Source organism: Hippocampus zosterae, chromosome 6, assembly GCF_025434085.1.
Source record: "Hippocampus zosterae strain Florida chromosome 6, ASM2543408v3, whole genome shotgun sequence".
Lineage (NCBI taxonomy): Eukaryota > Metazoa > Chordata > Actinopteri > Syngnathiformes > Syngnathidae > Hippocampus > Hippocampus zosterae.
The window spans coordinates 13,402,396-13,424,066 of NC_067456.1; the positions used below are offsets into that span (position 1 = coordinate 13,402,396).

Genomic DNA, 21,671 nt, shown 5'->3' on the forward strand with positions numbered 1-21,671 from the left:
CTCCCCTCTCCCATTGGCCACTGAGTGCACACAGACTGTGTGATGTGAATCATTCACAGAGCGGACACTTACAAACGTGGGAGTTTCAAGACTCTTACCAAAAAAAAAAAGGGCGAGAAATAAAACAATCGCAAAAGAAAAATGCACGAAAACGTCGCAAGTAAATCAAAGAAAAAATATGGGTCAGAGGTCAACACAAGGTCGGCAGGAGGTCGGAGTTCGGAGATCAGTAAGGAGGAGGACGAGTGAGGCTGCAAATGACATGTCCACAGAAAAAGAGGAGGACAGATTCACAGGGAAGGACAACAGGGCTTCCAAAATGACATTCAGTTCACCAACAGCATTATTGGTTCAAAAGAAACTTCATGCTACATCGGGCATGACGAGTTCATCAAAATTAAACTGCAACGTCTCTCCAGAATCAGAGGGTACATTTTATTCTCTCTATGTACTTTCGACTGTCTTAACTGTGAAGGTTCTGAGCAGGAACATCGTCAGACAAAAAGTAAAGCAAGCACCCTCATTTCCTGCAGTTATATTTTTTAAATTTACTTCCACCTAATATCGATGGATATTTTTAAAAGAACGTGTTTTCCTTTGCATCCTTGCCGTTCCCGCTCATGTCAAAAGACGCGATCCGCACCTCGCACAACACTTGCACTAGGCATAAATTTAGAACCTACTGACACAACCCTGACACAAGATCTCCATGAAGTCAAAAATTAGTCTAGTATGCTCAACCTGATCTATTTAAAAATAAAAATAACTTTAATTTAAGAGGGAAGTAATTGCTTGTAATAACCGTTTTGAAAAAAGAAAAAACATTTCATTTTATTGTATCGCTCTTAATGACAATTACTTTGACAGAGCAGAAAATGCATTTGGGAGGCAAATGGGACACGACGGGATGGCAATCATTCGATGTGATCTGAATGATCTCTTCCTTTCTTTGGCTTTGGTTTCCGCTGCACGGTTACATCTCGTTACATTGCCTCCGTTTTTCACACAATTGCGCCAGCAGCCTGTCGGACATCGGATACAGGCAGGAGTGGCCAACTTTCCACCGGTGAAAATGGAGTCAATAGGATGGAAGGCACGTGTGAACGAAACCACAAGAAAAAGGGAGTAAAGGACCACCGGATGTACTGACTTTTGCTAGTCAGGCAACACTTGGGATCGATGAACGGTCTGCATCATGTGCAACAACATGCTGCAATATGAAGCAGGAATAAGACGGCGGTGAATGCTTGCAGCTTATCAAAACATTTGCGGAGACAATTCTTGTACTTGATCTCATTAGATTGTGAAGATCTATCTAACGAGTGTAAATAAATGCTTTGTAGTGGAAGGCCCGACTGGGGTTGAATGGCAGTAGGAGTGTCCTGAGTCCATGAGCATTTTGCTGCGGTTACATCCTGCAAAAGTCTCAAGGCGGCATTCGTACGCATTAGATAAGCAGGGAAATAAGAGAGGGGGATTCGGAGAGGGCTTCAGAGGATGGAAGGGAGGGAGGTAAGATGGTACACAGTCAAGCTTGTTGAGGAGCACTCACCATTGGTCATGGCAGGAGAGAGGTGCTCCCTCTCATGATGCCGTCTGCCGAGTTCACGAGATCCTTGTCGGGGAGGCTGCGCCGGTTGGCCCTCAAGCATGGTGACGATGTCCATGCGGTCGATACTCTTCAGGGCCGCATACAAGGTCTCCACTGCAGCGGCGCAAGCCGACACATAAACAGAGGACTGTCAGGACAATCGGAAGCTGGACGGTGAATGTGACGAGAGAGCGATTTGGAGCAGCCTGCACGGACTTTTGGCTCTCTTGCCCTCACGAGTTGCCCACAAGTTGAGTAGCGCAGAACTCTGCTCCAGCAGGGAGTTGGGATTCTCCACGCGGATCTTATTGATGTCATCCACACTCAGCTGAAGCTCACGAGCCAACTCTAAGGAGAATGAATCGCAAGATAAGCGCATTACGAGAACCTTGTTTCCGCCCATGCGGACAGAGGGATGACCGCTATCCACCTAAACAATTTTGAGTTTGTTGAATCAGCACAGAGGGAGACATGATGATGAGACGAGGTGAACACAGTTGGTTTTCAAAGACGAAAAGCAACATGCGCGACATTTCTGTTGACTTACCGGCCCAGCTCAGTCCTAACTGTTCCGCAATCACGGCCATCTTTAGCTCAGTCCTCTCCATGGCGCTCATTGATGCTGCGAGTTGCACATGTGACCAAAAAAAAAAAAACCCAAATTGGCGGTTTTTACTTTGTAAGTTTATTTGGCAGTGTTACCACAAAGATATTGAAACGAGGTAATTTGAAGCAACTTATTTCACAGCAAGATCATTTTTGACGAAACGTGTGAAATTGGACTGGGTGATTCCTACCCATGGCGGGTTCATTGAGAGCACTGTATCTTTCTCTTAGAGCCAGCGGGGTCAAAGTTCGTCTGCGGTCTTCACTTCCAATAATCTATCAATCAAGTACACAATAGTGAACATGGTATAAAGATCTCGACAAGACACACTGGCGGGTGCTGGTCATTCAAATGAGGGGGTAAGCTCAGCTCCGCCTCAAACAGATCATCCAATCATCATGCAGAAACTGAGCGTCCGCCCTGTAGACCCCCAGAGACGCCAAAAGCGGGATAAAGCCCCGCATTTATCCAATGTATGGCCAGTCTCGCGAAATGGCACAGCCCACTGAAGCTGTAGTCGCTCAGCGTTCGGCTGTGGAAAGCACCGTGGTGCAGCGGGCAATGAGAAGGAAGTTCATAATCATCAGTAGCTGATTATGAATAAAAGCTGAAGTCATTCGAGCGCATTTTTAGTCAATAAAATATCCAGACGGCAGTACATATTTCACCACTTTTTGGTGAGGATGCCGAGCTTCCCTCTAAGAACAATCGCGACTGCCATAGACAGATAGAGAAGCGAGCTGGCTCTGATTTGTACCTTGACACATGGAGGCATGGTGATGTTGAGGTTACACAACACATGTTGACTGTCTTCATACTTGGTGGTCTTGCGAAGGAAAGACAGGAAACCAGCGTGCTCTTTGCTGCTATCTCTCACCTTGCACACAAGCAGCAAAGGAGCAATGAAGACACACTCTCGTGCTGTACAAGGACAATTTCACTGCACATGTTGGCACCTTAACAGAGACAAGAAGTCTGTTATCTCTGAAGGCCTGGAAGCTGAAGCAGCGAGGCTGCTGGGTGGCCTTCCGTACTGGTACGAGATTGCCGGAACACTCCAGGTGAAGCGGCATTCCCTCCATTACCTGAGAGAGGAGTCGGTAAGATTCGTAAATAGCGTGTGTTGTGAAGCGATGCTTTTCCAGTTTTGACCAACCGACCTCAATGTCCCTGCTGCGGGCCACCTCGGTGAAGTTCTCATGCTGTTCCAGGGTTTTATCCATCTTATCGTCTGTCATGCAGTAACAGCGCAGGCGGCCTTCGCGTAACTCGTTCATCTTGGCGAAAACCACAAACTTTGCCATGTAAGGTACGGCTGACAGCTCTTTGTAGAGAAGGTTGGCAAAGGAGACAGACTCTGCTGTACGAGGACAGTCTGCCAACCAGAACCTTTGAGGCACCAAAAAAAAAAAAAGCTGATGATATACATGCTTATATCGGCAATTAGCAACATTTTTAGAGGGGCATAAACAACAGCATTTTTTTTTCTAACAAATCATGGCAGGGCTCAGTTAACGATGTTGAATTGTCAATTACTTTTCCTGTACAGCTAATAAAGCTTTTGGAAAGTTTATTTTTTTTCTGAATGAACCATGCTTGACATTTCATTCATTCATCTTCCGAGCCGCTTGATCCTCACTAGGGTCGCGGGGGGTGCTGGAGCCAGCTGTCTTCGGGCAGTAGGCGGGGACACCCTGAATCGGTTGCCAGCCAATCGCAGGGCACACAGAAACGAACAACCATTCGCACTCACACTCACACCTAGGGACAATTTAGAGTGTTCAATCAGCCTGCCACGCATGTTTTTGGAATGTGGCAGGAAACCGGAGCACCCGGAGAAAACCCACGCAGGCCCGGGGAGAACATGCAAACTCCACACAGGGAGGCCGGAGCTGGAATCGAACCCGGTACCTCTGCACTGTGAAGCCGACGTGCTAACCACTGGACTACCGGGCCGGATTGCTTGACATTTATGGTCAAGAAAATGAGCATTATCTGTTCTTTGAAGATGTCATTAGAGCTCCAGCTCTAATGTCGTCTCCCGTGGGTACGGGCGGGTGCATGCAGTGCAACCAAGTCAACTTACCGTGCAGATACATTGGTTGTAAAACTGGCACATTGGTTTGCGTAGACAAGCTTAGTGGTGCCAGTGATGTCCTCCCATTGGGCTGCAGCTGTCCCGCCTGAGAAGGACAAGATGAGACCCAGGTGAATACAGATATCGCATCAAAATATTTGCAATCCGATATATGGTTCCTTGAAAGCGCAGACCAACAACCAGTTCTCCTGCCAAGTAGAAGGAGCATGAAGTACCTATGACAGAGCAAAGCAGGCGCAGACTGGTGGTATCCCCCTCCCCGGAGTCCCGGGGGCTCTCCCGCCAGGACGGAGGCAGGGGGATGCGAAGGCCGATGGGTCGGTGGAATTTTCGCCGCCGAGGCTCCACCGTCACCACGGGGCCAAAGTTGGCTTGGTTACCAAGCAGCTTAGCAACCAACTCATCTGGAACGGGCTGAGCCTGAGGTCAAACGTCAGTGATGCAGGGGTGGAACACCACAACGGTGATGAAGCACAATGTGCAAATGTGGAAGGGATAGCAAGAGAGAGTCATGAGTTGACGTGAGGCAAGATGAGAAGGGAAAAACATGAGAACAGAGTAAATAACAGAAATCGAAACTAAATTGCTTATAATAACGCATAGACAAAAATCAAACCAAACTGTGTGATACAAAACATTTTTATTCCGTGAGATTTGATATTAAAGGTTTGTATAGATTTTGCCAACAAAGAAGAAACATAAAACATGAACAAAACAGAAACATAAACATTAAACTTAAGAGTGTGTGCTGAAACTTTGAACCGCATTCGTTTTATTTTCAGTCGTTTACCATTTTCCTATTGATTTTACAACATGAGTGGTGGTTTTAAGTTAGGAATAATTCATTAGGCTATCCATATATACATTTTGGTGTCTAACTGACACTAGGCACATGATGTGTTTATCACAGGGATGGGCAACTTGTGGCCCTCGTCCATTCTTAGAGAGGGAACGCTTTAAGGACCAACTTTACTGCACTACACTACACTGTTCACACAGGTGAGTTAGCCAGACTGGTAAATTGAGGATTGGAATAACATGCTGGAAAAACATATGGTACAGTAGTATTCAGGGATTCACGCTAAGTACCAGACAAGGGTGCGGTGTAATGTCAGGGGGACTGCGTGCAAACCCAGGGAACATGTTTTTTCCCCCTGTATTAAAATAAAGTGTAATTGCACATTCACTACAGTAGGTGGCGGTGGGGCTCTCATTTCAAACGAGTGTACAAAGTGTAGGTCCTCTACAGAGGTGTGCTTCTGACAAATCAGCACTTTTGTGCCATCTTTGAATGGGAATTTTTATGCAAGAGAGGCCTTTGCACTGGGGAGTGGGAGGAAATCACAGTATGTGCTTATTATTTTTTTTTTTTCAGTGTGTATTTGAAAGTCAAAATATATGACAATAATGGTACTCTTCTGCAAGTTGGTTTAAAAAAAAGCCATATTTTGTTCTCATTAAAAATTACATTTTTATCATAGATCTGGTTAGGATGTGTGCGGATTGATGCGGTCCCGCAGGTGCGCTAACGAAAAATTGTGGCCCCATCATTTCAGTTGACCATCCCTAGTCTATCATTTCATTTATTTACTGTTAAATATTCAGACATTATATTAATATATATAACTGACATTGCTTTCCCTTATAGTCATATTTGTGAACTTGGGTTCATCAGTATTTGGACAAAATTAAAAAACCCAGACAAAAAAAATTGCACTTCAGAAATCTGATCATTTGTTCCATACTATCTTGAAAAAAAGAAAGAAAAGAAAAGAAAAGGTTGGTTACTGTACTGCTTAAAAAACATTTAAAATTAGATTTCTCATATTAAAATTTTTGTACCCAACAGTATGAATCAGATAATTGGACCGATAAATCTATTCTAAGTTACACTGTACACGGTTCTAATAAAATGATCAACAAGATTTTCTGACTACTCTTGCAGTTGTGTAGCTGGTGTTTTTAAATTTACACCAATGTGTCCTGTCCATCTGATCATTGGAGTGAGCAAACACATACAGGAGATTCAAGGTCCAATAAAGAGGTCAAGTTTTTGTCAGGACACGTCTCCTGCACGTGTTCCACCTATTTTCAAAATACTTGAAATCAAAATCAGAAAGAACAATAGTGGAATATATGACCAGGAAAAAAAAATATATATATATATTACAATATATGGACATAAGTATTGGGTCAATACAAATCTTATTTCCCTTAGAACACTATTCTATGCTTCCAACTTTGTTGAAACCGATTGGACGTGTCATTTTCTGTTGCAGCACAAATATGTCCCAGTGCACAAAGTGAGGCCACGATGAATTGAGGAGAAGAACTCAATCATAACACAGAATGCCCTCGAGTTCCAACATCCAACATCCAACACTAATTCTGGATGAAGAAAACATTTTCTTCCATTTTTACATCCCCAAAATGTCCCCCAAAGTATGTCCATACAGTGCATGAGTAAGGAAATGAGAAATAAAAACAAAAAAAAACACAAGGCCACAAAGTAGCTTACTAGGATAAAGGTGCAAAGTGCATGCACTGTGTGATGGTGACAGCAAAATAAAATCACAAGCATGCAAGGCAATAGCGGACATGGGGACGAATATATCCAACAGGCTTTTCTTTCATGATTCTGTCGTCCTTCCTTCCTTCTCCTCATCGTCCCATCTCACCTGCAGTCCCAGCCGGACTCGCTTGGTGACCGCCGTCTCGGGAAATGTGGCCTGGACCAGCGGCACCAGTTTGCTCGTCAAGGAACCCCCCTCAGGCCCAATCAGGTCGCTCTCTTGCTGGACCCGTGACACAACGGCAAAATAAAGCGGGAAATCAGTTGAGATGATGCGGCGAATTCGCTTCTTCCCAAGTTCCTCCTGACTTTCCAAGTCTGACAAAAGAAAATGACCAAATGAAATGATCGTGCATCAGGCTGTAGTCATGCACACAGAGTGGAAAGATTCTCACCTTCGTCCATCCCATTGAGAATGGTTTCAAGAACCTCGTCACCATAGCGATTGCGGTGTTCCTTCCATACAGATCCATTCTCACTCCTCAGCACCACAAGCTCGCGGTCACCATGACTCAGAGCCGCAAAGTGAGGGATCTCCACGATCACTGGCCTGTCACATGACATTAAAACATTATTTTATGAAAACTTCTTCACGTCATTGTATTTTGTTATTCGTGTGTGGTGGGTGGATGAACAATTTTAAATCCAACATATCCTGGTGGGATACCCCAGTCCACCTGCTCTGCACCGCTTTGGCTAAAACAAAGCAACCAGGAAGACCAATTACGTCCTCACCCAAGAAACTGCATGCCGGCTGGGCCGAGGGAGATGATTCTGCTGGCCAGGCCCTCTCCCTCCACAAGCGGAGGTGGACTTGTGAGCTTCTGCGGCTTCACCAGGCGACAGGTGATGCGGGTGGGAGCCGCACAGGTCTTTGGGGGAATAATGACCCGCAGACCATTGTGCCTACTGCCTCGCATTGAGCCGCCTCGGGCATCCACCATAAAACTGACCAGAAACCTGTCGCCGGACAACATAGAATTTCTTTTCACACCCTGATCACAGATTAGGGTTGTCAAACGTTGTGTTGAGCTGACCCTGTGTGTATGGGACTGGCGACTGGGCTGACGTTGTCGGATGTTTCAGTTGCTGGGCTGCTGGGAATCAGCGAGTCTTCATCATACTCTTTTGGCAGTGGAAGTGGAGTGTGCTGCAGACAGAACAAACGGATCATGAAACCGGTAAACCAACGCTGCAATATGTTTGACATGCAAAGAGTAGACGCAGACAGAACTAAACATAATCCCCCCCAAAATCTAACATTAAAATATGTCTTCAAATGTTATGTTTGGTGGGTAATGTCATGATTCACATTGTCAGAGTGGAATTCATTTCGGAATGTTTACGACCAGCAAAGAAAGTTCCGTGATAGCGTACAGTTTTACATCAATGCAAACCGCCACACCAAGGACCTTCAAAGGAGTCCAACACTATAAAATGATGCACGTCATTAAAAGACATTTAAGCAGATTGCGAGTATGCAAAGTGACCTTGTGAATGAATTAGTGATGAATTTAGATGAAAAAGATCCTCTCATGTCAAATATGTGACGGCCAATTCATGCATGTGCTCAACCTGATCGAGCTCGTGTTCTTTCAGGATCACAGTCTCGGGTGAAACGCGGGGAATCCTGGGAATGGCTGGCGAGTAATTTCTGTTGAATGAGAAACAAACACAAAATTTCAGATGGAGGTTATTTCACTGGTGCTCGAGTGTTTTTATTTCATAAGTAAATCCAAGTCGAGTCCCCTGCTATCCGGTTTTGCTCTGTCCCCTGTTTCCCACAGCCCCCTTACGCTGTGCCCAGCCCTCTCTCGTACTCCAGCGACTTCTTGGGGGAGAGGAAATCGTCATCATGGTCTTTCATGTCATCCATCTTCATGTACCTGGCCCCTTCTGTCCCCAGTAGCTCCTCTCCTTCATACAACAACATGCCAACGAGAGTGAACAGACCGAGGTCAGGTTGGTCAAACCGCAAAAAGGGGAAAGAGGGAAAGAGAGAGAGAGAAAGAGAGAGAGAGAGAGAGAGAGAGAGAGAGAGAGAGAGAGGGCAAGGTGTTAATCAGCCGTTTGAAGGGTTAGACATCATGGAAACCGGATGAGATGATGCATGAGTGACGTGGATCTTGTTCATGCAAGTAGTAACATCACAACGAACACTTCAAGGATGAAACATTGCCTCATCAATTGATAGGCATGATGAATGTGGTCAAGATTGCAAGAATGTTGACATATTAAGATGATTACGATAAACAAAGTCTTCAGAACAGAGAGGACGGCATAGAAATCTAATGTCAGTCATATTCATTACTTACCCTTCCAAAACATGACCATATTGTTTTTTTGTTCAAAAGTAATGAAAAATATCATTTTGAGTTAAAATACTAAATACTAATACTAACTTTATGACCCAGCATTGATATAAGACTTAAAAGTGTTTAATATAATACATGCTATAATGAAATAGTAGTTGCTACAACTGAATCCTAACAGTGTACATTGGAGCTTTGTAAATACAAAGAAGAGGGTAAAAGGAAGTTGCAGTCAGGTTATAATACTGAGACTTTATCAAGCCTACCACAAGTGCTCAGTGATGCAAAATTTAGCCACGATTAGACCAACATCAACAACACTATTACATCATTTTAGATAACATTGTTTTCACCCACAGTTGCTCTCATACCACAGACATTTGAATTAGTGAATGAGTTGTGCGCACATGGCGGTGAGAAACTGGAGAGGAGACCACAGTGAACACCGGCACAGACAAGCTAGCAGAAGATAACAATGGAGAGGACGAGCTTGAAATGGAGACGCATACTGTACTTCATTACGTAAACCTCCAAATGGCACACATAGAGATAAAAAGACATGCATACCTAATGTTAGCTGTGCAAGGCCTAAAAAAAAGTGAAAAAACAGTTAAAAAAAAAAAAAAGAACTGTGAGGCCAGTTCAATTCAATTTATAATAAACCGGCTGCATTGCTATTTAACTGACGTGTCATACCTTCATCCTCGGACACATCCAGTATCTCGTCCACTGTTTCTGGGAAACTCATGCGGTGTTTTTCCGTGATTGTCTGAGGGGCACACAAAAAGTACATGGACATTTGAATCGTTTGTTCATACCGTTGTCCGCGTTGACAGCGAGATTTCAAACCTCCTCACCATGGAAACAGTCTCCTCAGTCACAAGCTTTAACACGTCAATCACAGAGATGTAGCCCAGCCTCTTGGCAATCGCGAGTGCTGACGTCCCATTCTAACGGACACAGACATACAATGATCCCACGGTAACGTTTCATGACAGTTGGGAGGAAAAGGTCCCGTCCTGCTCACCGTTGTTGTCTCGTTAGGCTGAGCTCCATGCTTCAGCAACAGCGTGACAATGTCTGTGTGTCCTTGCTGGGCGGCCTGGTGCAGGGGAGTGTAGCCAAGCTAGATAAGATAAGAGACAGTTATCGGTACCACTTTCTTTCTTCCTTTCTTTATGCACTAACTACAGCTGCATGACATCTAACTAATGGCATTCCCTGAATGATGCACTACATCTCTACCTTTTCCTTTGTTAGGGCTTCTCTAAGTGTCACTACACGCCCATACACCAGAAAATGTTTATTTTACCCTGACACAGAAGCCTGATTGAAGTTAATTGGCTGTAGGTTGTGTTTATAAAGCATTACATATAAACATTTATGCTGACAATATGTTACTGGCCATGTTCCAAGCAAATGTTTTACTCCATTTGATCTCCCCCAAACCTCGAAAGGAAGTGCCAAATCCTCCGCAACATCCATCATTTCTATGTCAACATAGACAAATATACTTTTATTAAGCCTGTGAGGTTCAATTAGGAGAAGATGCCAGGGCCTCCTGCATTACCCCCAAGCTACATCCTTCTGTCCACATTGTACACACAACTACACGATATGCATTGAATAAATGGCTTGTCTGCAAATACATAATTGCTTATATAAGTTAGGGTATGTTCCACTGAGTGCTACAATTGTATCAATTAGTTCATGTACAGCCATTCCGCTATAACTCTGTTGCAGATTAATTTTACAACCCGAAGGAGGAGCTCACCCTTGTTTTGCTGTTGACATTGGCCTGATGCTGCAGCAGGAATTTCACCATTTTGATGTTGCCATAGTGACATGCGATATGGAGAGGTGTGTAGCCCATCTGAGATGACACATTCAAACAGTCAAGGACTTTTAACACTAACGCTTAAAAAAAAAGACTGAAGTTCAATCATAATGAAGTTGATTTCATGCATAATAGCTGATTGTATCCGATTGTACACATTTCATTCTTCATGATACATTTTTAGTTTCTGAGACATATCTATGGCAGTGATGGTAAAATAATTTTATAAAGGGACCACATGAGAAGTGGTTGTCGAGGGCCACATCAACATGCTAACAATAGCATTGTTTTGATAAGTTGGAACTTGTGCAAATATGGTTGGAGTTGTTATAGTTATCGGAAATATAAGTGATGTGACTAAGTACATAAAAATGTTCAGTGACCTCTACTACTTAATGGCTGCTGGTCAAGTATTTTGACAATCATGAAACAAAAATATACAGTAAATTCAGTCATTTCGAATTCACATTTACAGCACATACTAACATGATTTAATCATGTTCACAGTGCTTATCAAGTTTTCAGTATCTTTTGTTGTGCTGACATTTTGACCACCAACTACTAACGCATATTCAGGTCATTGCATCATTTTTAGAAACCTTACCCGTGTGGCCGCTTGAACCGAGGCTCCTTGCTTTACTAAAATGTCAGCAATGCCAACATGTCCCTCCTGTGCCACAAGATGGAGTGGTGTCAGTCCACTCTGAAGTGAAAAAAAAAGAAAGAAAGAAGTCATACACATTTTAAATCACACATGCACACAAATATGTCTAAACGGCCTTCTTGCCTTGTTGCCAAGGTTGACATTAGCCTGTTTGGAGATGAGCAGAGAGACCATGTCGGGCCTTCCTTCCTGCGAGGCCAGGTGGAGAGGTGTGACTCCCTGTAGAGACTCAGCATTGGCTGAAGCTCCATACTGCAACAGGCTGTTAGCCACCTCCATTTGATTCTGCTTGGCTGCGATATGCAAGGCTGTGTAGCCGTTCTAAATAGAAATTATGAGGGGCAGTTACAAATAAGTCCCATCGCATGAATCGCATATACTGTATGAATGAACTTAATGATCCCTCACCCTGGCTGCACTGTGTGGTGAACCCCCCTTGCTTACAAGCAGGTTGACAACATCCAGGTTGTTGTGATGCACAGCGACGTGCAGTGGAGTCAGACCATTCTGCAAGAATGTATCATGGTAAATACATACACAGCATGCCGGTAGGTCTGAACTGACTTGAATGGAGTCTGACACAGTCTCCAAAGGGTTTTCCAAGAGTTTCTTACCTTCCCGGCGGCATTAGGGTTCGCTCCCCTTTCCAGCAACAGCTCAGCCACATCTACCTTGCCGTACTTGGAAGCCACATGAAGCGGAGTAAACCCTTTCTGCACAGACACCAACGGGAGTATGGACCCGTTATTGAACAGTCAGAAGAGCGAAGCAACCAAACGGCGCTTTGAGTCGTACCTTAGTCATCTTTGTTTGCTGTGCTTCCTTGTCCAGCAGGATACGCACAGTTTGCACGTGACCCTCCCGGGCTGCGATGTGAAGAGGCGTGTGTCCTGCTGTGGTTGTGGAGTTTGGTTTGGCTTTGTGCTCCAAAAGCAGTTTCACAATCTCCTTGTGGCCCATTCGAGACGCACAATGCAGGGGTGTTTGGTCATCCTAGCAAAGGTGGTGAGAGATGCGATGAAATGTACTCATTTACATAACTGGTTGCTTCACTCTGATGTTTAGCTTAACGCATTTAAGGTTGCTGCTTTGGTGTGTGGAGAGAAAATTGATTTAAAGTTCGAAATGCAACTAGCAATTCAGAATATTTGATTCATTTTTCAAATCCCATTTAAAGATTGGGATTTTGATTCGTGTTTAGGCATTTACTCTTTGCCAACAATGTCATGCATAGGTAACTCCTCTCCTTTCCCAACAGCACTTTCAAAACGTAAATTATGCCTTCGTCGCATCTCAGCTGGATGACTGTAGTGCACTTTTGTTTTGGAGTCAGCCAAGCCTCCAACAAGCGTCTTCAGATAATCCAAAATGTTGCTGCTCATTCTTCATTGGTACTCATAAGAGGGCCGTCCCTTCACTAACTCCCTGTACATTTTAGAATTCTTTTTAAGATTCTATTATTTGCTTTTAAATCTTGAAATGGTCTCGCCTCATCTTATCTCTCTGAGCTCTCTTACCCTTTGGCTTACGTCAGCGGTCCAGGTGCAATTAGAGGTACCGAGAACTAAGTGAGGGCTCAGAGGGGATGAAACCTTTTCGATTGCCGGTTCGTCTCTTCGGAATGCTAAAGCCCCCTCAATGCCCGTCTTTAAAATGTGTCTTAAATTACATTTTTATTCTTTGGCTTTGTACTCAGCATGAGACTTGGTTTTAGTTTGACTGTTTTTGTGCTTTTTACCCTCTTCATTATTCATTAGTTTTAACCATCTTTGCTGTTGTTTGACTTATTTTTGTTCCATGGCACTTTGTAAGCAGCGGTGGTTGTTTTAAAGTGCTCTATAAATACAGTTGAGTTGAGTTGAGGTGACGGAAGTGTAGATATCCACCTTGGCTTTGGCATCCACTGGTGCTGCATTCTGTAGTAAAAACTCTGCCACGTCAACGTGTCCTGCCCGAGAAGCCATATGGAGGGGGGTTTCGACTTTCTGCCCACGCGCACACAAATGACAAATACACACATCAACTACATCATCAAAGTCAAAATGAATGTACCGGATCACTTCTTGAAGTAGATCAGCACAGTAACTCAGACGCTCTGACTAAGCTTGTCATTGAAGAATATAACTCACCACATTAGAAGCACTGGGCGAAGCGCCTTTCTGCAGAAGGATCTTGGCAATGTTGAGGTGGCCCATGAAAGATGCCACATGCAAGGGCGTCAAGCCAGACTATTTAAAAACAATGTTGCTTTAGAAGGACTATGGCCATTAGGTACTGTATATAAGAACACAAATATTTATGTTATGTTATTTTGAAGTACAGGAGGTCTCCAAGTTATGGATGTTCATAAAATGTCATATTTTTAACCTTGTACCACATCATACTGTATGGTCATGTAGTTCCTCTTTCTGCCGAAACATGCCAAGCAGCAATGCACCTTACATGCATTTCCAACACACATCTAAGATGAGAAGAAGAGGAAGACTACTTCCGTGAGCTTGTCAGGTGCTATTAAACACCACAAAGAAGAAAAAGAAGAAGAAGAAGAAGAAGAAGAATGAAGACAACTCAGGCCGCTGAAAACTCTGCAATGCTTTCGTGATCACCTGCCTCCCCAACAATGCCAACTCAGCAGCTCACTTGAACTTGGCGCTCTTCTCCGGCGAGTATATTTGTCTATCGCCACCAATAATTTCTCTTTCCTCCACTTCCATCTATATATTGACACTCTAAAGGTAAGTTACAGTACAATACGACTGTGGTGCTTGTTGACATAATTCCAACATAAATCCATGAAACTGGTCATTGAGGGAGTCATTCAGGAAGGAGTGGTTTGCGTGTGGTGGACTTCCAGTTGACTACGTTTTTGCCAAGCAAAAAAAGAGTAAAATATTTAGTGAGACACGTCCTGTGTCTCCTTTTCTTTGGCACCTCACTCGCGTTTTTTGTTGTTGTTGTTGTTGTTATGACCTCAAATAGCTATTATAAATTGGAATTTCATGTGTCTCAACTTAAGAACAATTCATCTTATGAACAGCCTCTTGGAACCCACTGCGTTCATAAACTGCGAACCCTCTGTACTTCATGTCTTTACCTCAGTCACGGCCTCTAGTGATGCTGCGTGTTTGAGCAGAAGATCCATCACGCGCATGTGGTTCTTTTTACAAGCAATGTGCAAAGGAGTAAAGCCATTCTGAAAATAGGAAAATAATTTATCTTCAGTACATAACGTGCATACATCTTCAGCTGGAAAAGTTCAATTTAAACAACCTCACCAGGCACTTCTTTAAGTTTACGCTACAATAATAATTTTCAAAGGAGATAAGGACACTATGATGATATGACATACAATGCAAGGGCGCTCCCAAAAGTCCTTGACAGAACTAATGCTCTGCTTTAATTAACAAGAATTAATTCAATGGTGTGGTTGCAGATTCCTGATGTGGTTATAGTTTTCAGAAGTAAAGCATTGCAGAACTTCTCATGAGCTCGCCACCTATGGGAGGTGGCCAATGAGGTTGGATGCTTTGAGGGCTGGGTGCCAGCCGAATGTGGGAGCCTTGGGTGCTCCAGTGTCAAGCTACATAAATTGGCTGTCGGGACGTAGAATGTTACTTCTCTGTCAGGGAGCAGGACAAACTGGTGTGTGAGGTTGAGAAGTTCTCATTGAATGTCATCGGGCTTACCTCTGGCTCATCAGATTTAAGAGATACGGTGTTGATTTCATCCTGGATATGTAACAGGGGATCAGCTCTACACAATCCACAGATGCGTGGGAGTTCACCCAACCCGTCTACATGTGTTTTGTGGAATTGGAAAAATCTTTCGATCTAATCCCCTAAGAAGATCTGTGGTGGTTGCTTCGAGAGTATCGTACAGGGGTAACCTGATACAGGCTGGTCGACCCTTGTAATCACTTGTGTCAGAGTTTAGAGCTCTAAGTTGGATTTGTTTCCAGTGTTGGATGGACTCCACTATGGCTGCTCTTCGATTGTGCTCATAACCTTTATGGATAGATTTCTAGGCGGAGCCATGATGTTGAGGAGGTCCGGTTTGGTGACCACATCCCTGCTTTTTGCAGATGATCTGGTACTGGTGGCTTCATCAAGCCATAATCTTTCACTGGGTGAAAGTTCACAGCTGGGTGTGAAACAGTTGAGATGAGAATCGGCACCTACAAATCTGAGACCATGCTAGTCAGTTGGAAAAGGCTGGGGTGCTCTTTCCCGGTCGGGAATGAAATTCTGCCTCGATTGGAGGAGTTCAAGTACATTGGGGTATTTTTCATGATTGAAAGAAGAATGGAGCGGGAGATAGATAGACCGCTCAGTGCAGCGTCAGCAGTCATGCAGACTCTGTATTGATCTGTCATGGTGAAGAAGGAGCTCAGCCAAAAGACAAAGCTGTTGATTTACTAATAGATCTACGTTCCTACTCTCACCTATGGTCACAAGCATTGGGTCTTGACCGAAAAAGCAAGATGGCGCATACAAGCAGCCGAAATGAGTTTCCTCACGAGGGAGACCCGGTTATCCGTTAAAGATAGGCTAAGAAGCTTCATCATTCATGTGAAGGAGCCAGAAGAGGTGGCTCGGGCATCTTGTTAGGATGCCTCCTGGATGACTATGTCTCCCAGTTGACCTGCGAACACCTGAGGATTTCCCCAGAAAACTTGGACGAAGAAACTGAGGAGATGGAAGACTGGGCTTCTTTGCTTAAGCTGCTGCCACTGTGTCCAGATCCCGGATAAGATGAAGAATGGATGAATGAAAAACTGCAGTAAACTAAGAGGTGTTAATGATGTTTAGCTTATTTTAGTGCTCATAGGCTAACTGAAATATTAGAAACACTTTCTGTGTAATACAGTACAGTTCTACACAAAATAAACGTTTTAACACTTTGTAAAAGCAGTTTATCTTACAGCTCATGTCATGGATCGTATTCGATTGAGCAGGTCTACTTGAACCTAAATATATAGTGTAGTAACAGGTTTAAAAGTCACTGACCAGTGCCCGAGAGTTGGGTTTGGCCCCCTTGTCAAGGAGAACCTTTGCCATTCGGTGGTGTCCACAGTGTGCGGCCACATGTAGAGGTGTTAAATGGTCCAACGTGATGTCATCAATGCCTGCGTTGTACTGCAGAAGCTGCTTGACGCAGTCTGCATGGTCCCCTTGTGCTGACATGTGGATTGGAGAAAGGCCATTCTGGGGAAAAAAGAAATGTTGACATTCAAGTCCCTTGAAAAACGGATATATATGATATTATACACCGGTACTATGAAGAATTATTGCCAGTGTTAGTTTTATTTTGCTTGAGAAAAAATGCTCTTGACTCAAAATAGATTACCTTGGTCTTGGCCTGGATGGGGGCCCCATTGTCAAGCAGAATTTCTATTATTCTGACATGACCATTTCTAGCTGCACAGTGCAGAGGAGTGAGCTCATCCTGGTGAGAGACGGTATCTATTAGTGGCAGTGAAAAGCACGGAGTGAATCCAAGACTGTGATAAGATGCTGCACCTTGGTCTTGGCATCTATTTGTGCCCCTCTATCCAGGAGGAGTCGGACCATGATCACATTCCCCCGTCTGGATGCGATGTGCAGAGGTGTAATGCCGTTCTACAATGATATATAGATGCAATTAGATCCACACACAAAATTACAGTAGTGGAAAAAACAAACCACACGAGCATACAATGTTCTCCCGCTATTTGCTGATGCATCATTCGCACACCTGCTGTATCATAATAAAAAAAAACAGTTCTTTTTTTTACAGTCAAGTCCAAATTTAGAGCATGTAGTGCGGAATGTTGTGCGAAAACATGCTGGGTAGCCCCGAGATCTACTGTCAGAGACACAGCAAATGAAGAATAGCAAACAGAAGAGGCAGAAAACGTCCCCAAGCCCCAAACTCCAGTAATGGTTGTTGTTCTGACAGAACGTGGACAGTATATATATATGTACCTGTGAGTATTACTGTATGCTCTTTTTGAATATGTCGCTGCTCCATGTATGTGAAAGTAGAAGTCGTTACCTTCTTTGCTTTAAAAGTGTATCATTACTGTAATCTATTTTCGTTAGCCTGTGGCATTTTGAGTTATACGTTAGCATGAAGCTCGTAGGCTTTTTGTTGAAATCGATTTGTTGAACATTTCGGCGTTTCAATATCCAATGCCTTATTCTTGTTTGTTTTATGGGTCCGTTTTGAACTTCAAACAGGAGCTTAAACAGACTTTGCCTTATATTTGGAGAACTGGTAAAGTTTAAGTGTTTTAAAATGTGTTTAAAGCTTCTGAGAGGATAAAAATACACATATAGGTGTCTACAGTGCAGATTTTCACCTATATGGTTAGGTCGGGCATGTATCTCCCACTATAAATTGGGGTTCACTCTATAGTAATTCCATACCTTTGGGGTGAAATTAACATTGGCTCCTCTGTTGAGAAGAAGTTGGGCAACGTTCAAGTTTTCATAATGTGCAGCAATGTGGAGGGGTGTGAATCCAGTCTGCAAGGACAACAAAGTGGCACCTAAGTGTCACTCATTCAATGGATGATCATAACACCAACGGCGTCACGTACCTTGCTGAGCACATCAGGGTTTGGGTCGTTCTGCAGTAGCACTGCAGCCGTGCGTGTATCGTCATTGCGTGCTGCAATGTGCAGCGCAGGGAGGCGGACCTTCCCCTTGGTGCCGTAGTTAATGAGCAGCGCAACAATATTTTCATGGCCCTGTTGTAGAGCCACAGCCAGAGGAGTGAATCCATCCTGTAGAAGACGGCAGAAACTCAGAAGGCAAGTTGATTGCAGACAGACAATTAGAGCAATGTCAGCGGTGAAGACTGATGAGCACACAACACGATGGTTTGACAACGAGTCAGGATCAGCAGGATATCATCGAGCAGATTTGTTGGAGTACTGATTGAACACGTCTCTTGCTCTTTGGTACCTCGGTTGGAACGCTCTGATTAGCCCCGTTCTCCAGAAGAAACTTCACAACCTCTAGATGGTTTTCTTGTGCAGCCATGTAGAGTGGAGTGAAACCCTTCTGTCTCAGAAATAAACACACACGCACACACACACACGTACACGCACACGCACGCACAGCAGAGATGCCAAAAGCGACGAGATAGATAGTTACACATACACATAACAAGGATGCACACCGATACTCACAAATATAGAAGCAAAGACACATGTGTACATCGGCATTGTCAGTACAATACAATGGTTTCACAGTAGGCGCCGGATAGAAAAGCAGCTGAGAGAGAGAGAGAGAGAGCGCACAGCATGGGGGGCCTCACCTGCGACTGAGCATTAACGTTGGCACCGTAGTTAACCAGCTCTGTGACCACCAGCTCCTGTCCCGCCAAGGCAGCAATGTGCAGGGCCGTGTTTCCTTTCTGGGTAAACACCGATACGCGGGAACAAAAGTACACTTTACACTCGACTCTCATGAGGATAAGCGGCTTGGAAAATGGGTGGATGGATGAATGATCAGGGATGACAGGAAATTATGTTGTTTGTTGTTTTCAAACGTCTTCTTTCAAGAAACGACTGATTCAATCCGCAAAAGTATTCAGCATCAAAGCCAACTAATATACCGTCTGATTGTTTGAGTGGCCATAACCCCGTCTGCAACTCAACTCACTTTATTGATAGAGTGCTTTAAAAAAAGCAAGGCTACATCCAAAGTGCTGTCGAGAAAGTCAAAATCAGATTTATAAAAACCAAGACGGTTAAAACACTAAATGAATAACATCAAAACAGTAAACACAATAAAACACAAAAACAATGTTGATTCTCATGCAAATGCACTTTCAGACCAAGTTTAAAGATGAACAGAAAGGAGAATCAAAAAAAAGATGAAAAAAGAGAAAAAGAAAAGGGCTGCTGGCGAGACAACAGTTTGCTTTCTGAACATCTACTCATTTTATTTAATTCTAAAGAATATTGATTAACATTACTGCACAATCACTGCGCATTTGCATTTCATCAACAGTTTTTGGTAAAAATGTCATTGGTGTGGACAGACTGCTGCTCGGCGAGTTACCTTTGTTGTCGTCTCCAGGACAATTCCTTTGTGAAGTAACTCCAGCACCATTTTGACATGGCCTTCTTTTGAGGCCAGATGAAGCCCATTGAGCCCATTCTGAGGGGGAGAATCATTTTATAGGCAAGATTTACACAACGATTCCCGAATCAATAAAGCATAAGGCCAATGAGTTAACCAGTATATAGACCATGCGTGATCAAGATTTAGTTTGTTGACACAGAAGCCAAAACACTCACAAACCAGACCAGGCCATGACTGACACAGGGCACCACAGATCATTACCAAAAATAAAGTCTACAAAGATGAAAATGAGAATGAAACCATTGTCATTGGATTAATGATAATGACAGCAGAAGAAGCGAACGGCGGCAGAAGAGGAGGAGGACTGGAGCGAGATGGCAGGCCGTTGGTCTCGTGGCTGGGAAGAATACAAGCCGTGTGGGATAGGTCTGACCTCACACAGCCTTCATTCAGCCGCACAGGACATGTGAGGTTGGACCTTTCCCACACCACTGATATTATTCCTCTGAGTGGAGAGACCACAGCAGACCATCACTCTACGGCAAATGCAGGAGAGGGGTGTGACAAGGAAGGAAAATGCAAAATAATCAGGGAGAATTAAAACAGCGCACTAATACCGAGGGGGAGGCGGTTGTTGGGTTGAGAGATAAAGGAAAACAGACTGAAGCAGTGTGCCGGTGAGCAAGCCATTCTGAAGACACCAACATCACCACCAGCACCACCACAGTACAGATGCACTCCACCCCAACTCCCACCCCATTGGACCAAAATATTACACGAGCGTAAGTCAACACGGGCAGGATGGCAATGCATCATGTGCAAGTCACAACCAGTAGTTCAGGTCAATTTGAAACATTGACATCTGGGGCTTTATTTTAGAAGACAGCGTGGTTGTGCTCTGCATAAAAAGTGACACGTCTTGATTTTCTTGCCTGGTGTGGCTCCTGTCGTGCAACTTGTCCGTTCTCTGCCGTGAGTACGCACACTCATGCAGAGAAAGGTGGAATAGCGAGGGAACAGGAGGTGAGGGGTTTGTTTAAAAGACCAACTTGACAGCCAGCGTGCGGATCGGGGCTTCGGGATGGCAATGCCGCTTTAGAGCGCCCTCTTGTCGGCCTTGAGTCACAGAGAAACATTTGTGAACAATGTCTTCACACTGGTATGGCCACTGTAGAGCGCCTTGTTGTCACGACGTGGGGAGGGAATAGCCTCCAGAGGTTTCCAGCAGATATATTTGTTTTGTTACGTTTGTCGTTCAAACTTGGAAGTTATGTGCAGGCATAAGAAAGATGCTAGACAAAGTAGCATCCATTTTTCCAGGTCGAAGAACTGATCATTGATTGACAATTGATAGAGGAACAGGGCGTGACTTCAGCGCTTTCAGTGGACACGCCCATGGTGCCTGAAAGAGCATAGCGATTTTCACAATTTTGAATAAATACTTGGGGATCTAACGGGGTTGTTGTCTCTGTTGTTTAACACATTTATAATCAATTTTCACTTTCCGGGGACCTCAAGCCACTGAGAAAAAAAGTAAATAAGATTCACAGACTTTTAAATGACAATAGTTAGAATGGTTTTGTCTAAAGGCAGTTTGGAAATTTTCACTACTTGTGCATTTAAAGTCTCTCTTCGTTGGGTGTCTTGCTTCATCGCCGTGGAGAAGCGAACTACTGTTGCTGTACAAGCGCATTTGTCATGAGAGGTCCGTGTTGTTGAGGTCCACATAAAGAATGACATGATGTTGAGGACAAAGTGACAGTACTCATGCTTGTGGTCACGTTACAAGTGCTTGAGGGCAGCAGTTGGAGGCCCATTACCATGGAGAACAAGCATCAGATAAAAGGATGCAGGATGAAAGAGGTGGTGCAAAGAAGACACCATTTGCCCATTTATTACCTACCCTGGAGGCCTG

General features: G+C 44.0%; 1 protein-coding gene across 10 annotated transcripts in view; it reads right to left on the reverse strand.

Annotated features, from left to right (window-relative positions):
* Positions 1–21,671, reverse strand: part of ank1a (ankyrin 1, erythrocytic a) — an 82,736-nt gene that overhangs the window by 15,189 nt on the left and 45,876 nt on the right. For 6 of the 10 annotated variants that reach the window (XM_052067719.1, XM_052067714.1, XM_052067713.1 and 3 more), the window contains 36 exons: positions 19,733–19,831; positions 18,984–19,082; positions 18,629–18,727; positions 18,262–18,447; positions 18,089–18,187; positions 17,201–17,299; positions 17,028–17,126; positions 16,688–16,885; positions 14,776–14,874; positions 13,811–13,909; positions 13,568–13,666; positions 12,477–12,674; positions 12,296–12,394; positions 12,090–12,188; positions 11,805–12,002; positions 11,622–11,720; positions 10,955–11,053; positions 10,208–10,306; positions 10,038–10,130; positions 9,877–9,949; positions 9,748–9,768; positions 8,665–8,785; positions 8,444–8,522; positions 7,906–8,018; positions 7,604–7,828; positions 7,264–7,418; positions 6,975–7,186; positions 4,512–4,716; positions 4,285–4,381; positions 3,359–3,587; positions 3,155–3,283; positions 2,956–3,075; positions 2,389–2,473; positions 2,139–2,213; positions 1,808–1,939; positions 1,553–1,705 (listed from right to left, as the gene is read on the reverse strand). In XM_052067719.1, coding sequence (XP_051923679.1) covers positions 1,553–1,705; positions 1,808–1,939; positions 2,139–2,213; positions 2,389–2,473; positions 2,956–3,075; positions 3,155–3,283; positions 3,359–3,587; positions 4,285–4,381; positions 4,512–4,716; positions 6,975–7,186; positions 7,264–7,418; positions 7,604–7,828; positions 7,906–8,018; positions 8,444–8,522; positions 8,665–8,785; positions 9,748–9,768; positions 9,877–9,949; positions 10,038–10,130; positions 10,208–10,306; positions 10,955–11,053; positions 11,622–11,720; positions 11,805–12,002; positions 12,090–12,188; positions 12,296–12,394; positions 12,477–12,674; positions 13,568–13,666; positions 13,811–13,909; positions 14,776–14,874; positions 16,688–16,885; positions 17,028–17,126; positions 17,201–17,299; positions 18,089–18,187; positions 18,262–18,447; positions 18,629–18,727; positions 18,984–19,082; positions 19,733–19,831 — 4,483 coding nt within the window. The remainder of the gene's footprint in view (positions 1–1,552; positions 1,706–1,807; positions 1,940–2,138; positions 2,214–2,388; positions 2,474–2,955; positions 3,076–3,154; positions 3,284–3,358; positions 3,588–4,284; positions 4,382–4,511; positions 4,717–6,974; positions 7,187–7,263; positions 7,419–7,603; positions 7,829–7,905; positions 8,019–8,443; positions 8,523–8,664; positions 8,786–9,747; positions 9,769–9,876; positions 9,950–10,037; positions 10,131–10,207; positions 10,307–10,954; positions 11,054–11,621; positions 11,721–11,804; positions 12,003–12,089; positions 12,189–12,295; positions 12,395–12,476; positions 12,675–13,567; positions 13,667–13,810; positions 13,910–14,775; positions 14,875–16,687; positions 16,886–17,027; positions 17,127–17,200; positions 17,300–18,088; positions 18,188–18,261; positions 18,448–18,628; positions 18,728–18,983; positions 19,083–19,732; positions 19,832–21,671) is intronic. The other 4 variants (XM_052067716.1, XM_052067717.1, XM_052067720.1 and 1 more) reach the window with 4 other exon arrangements.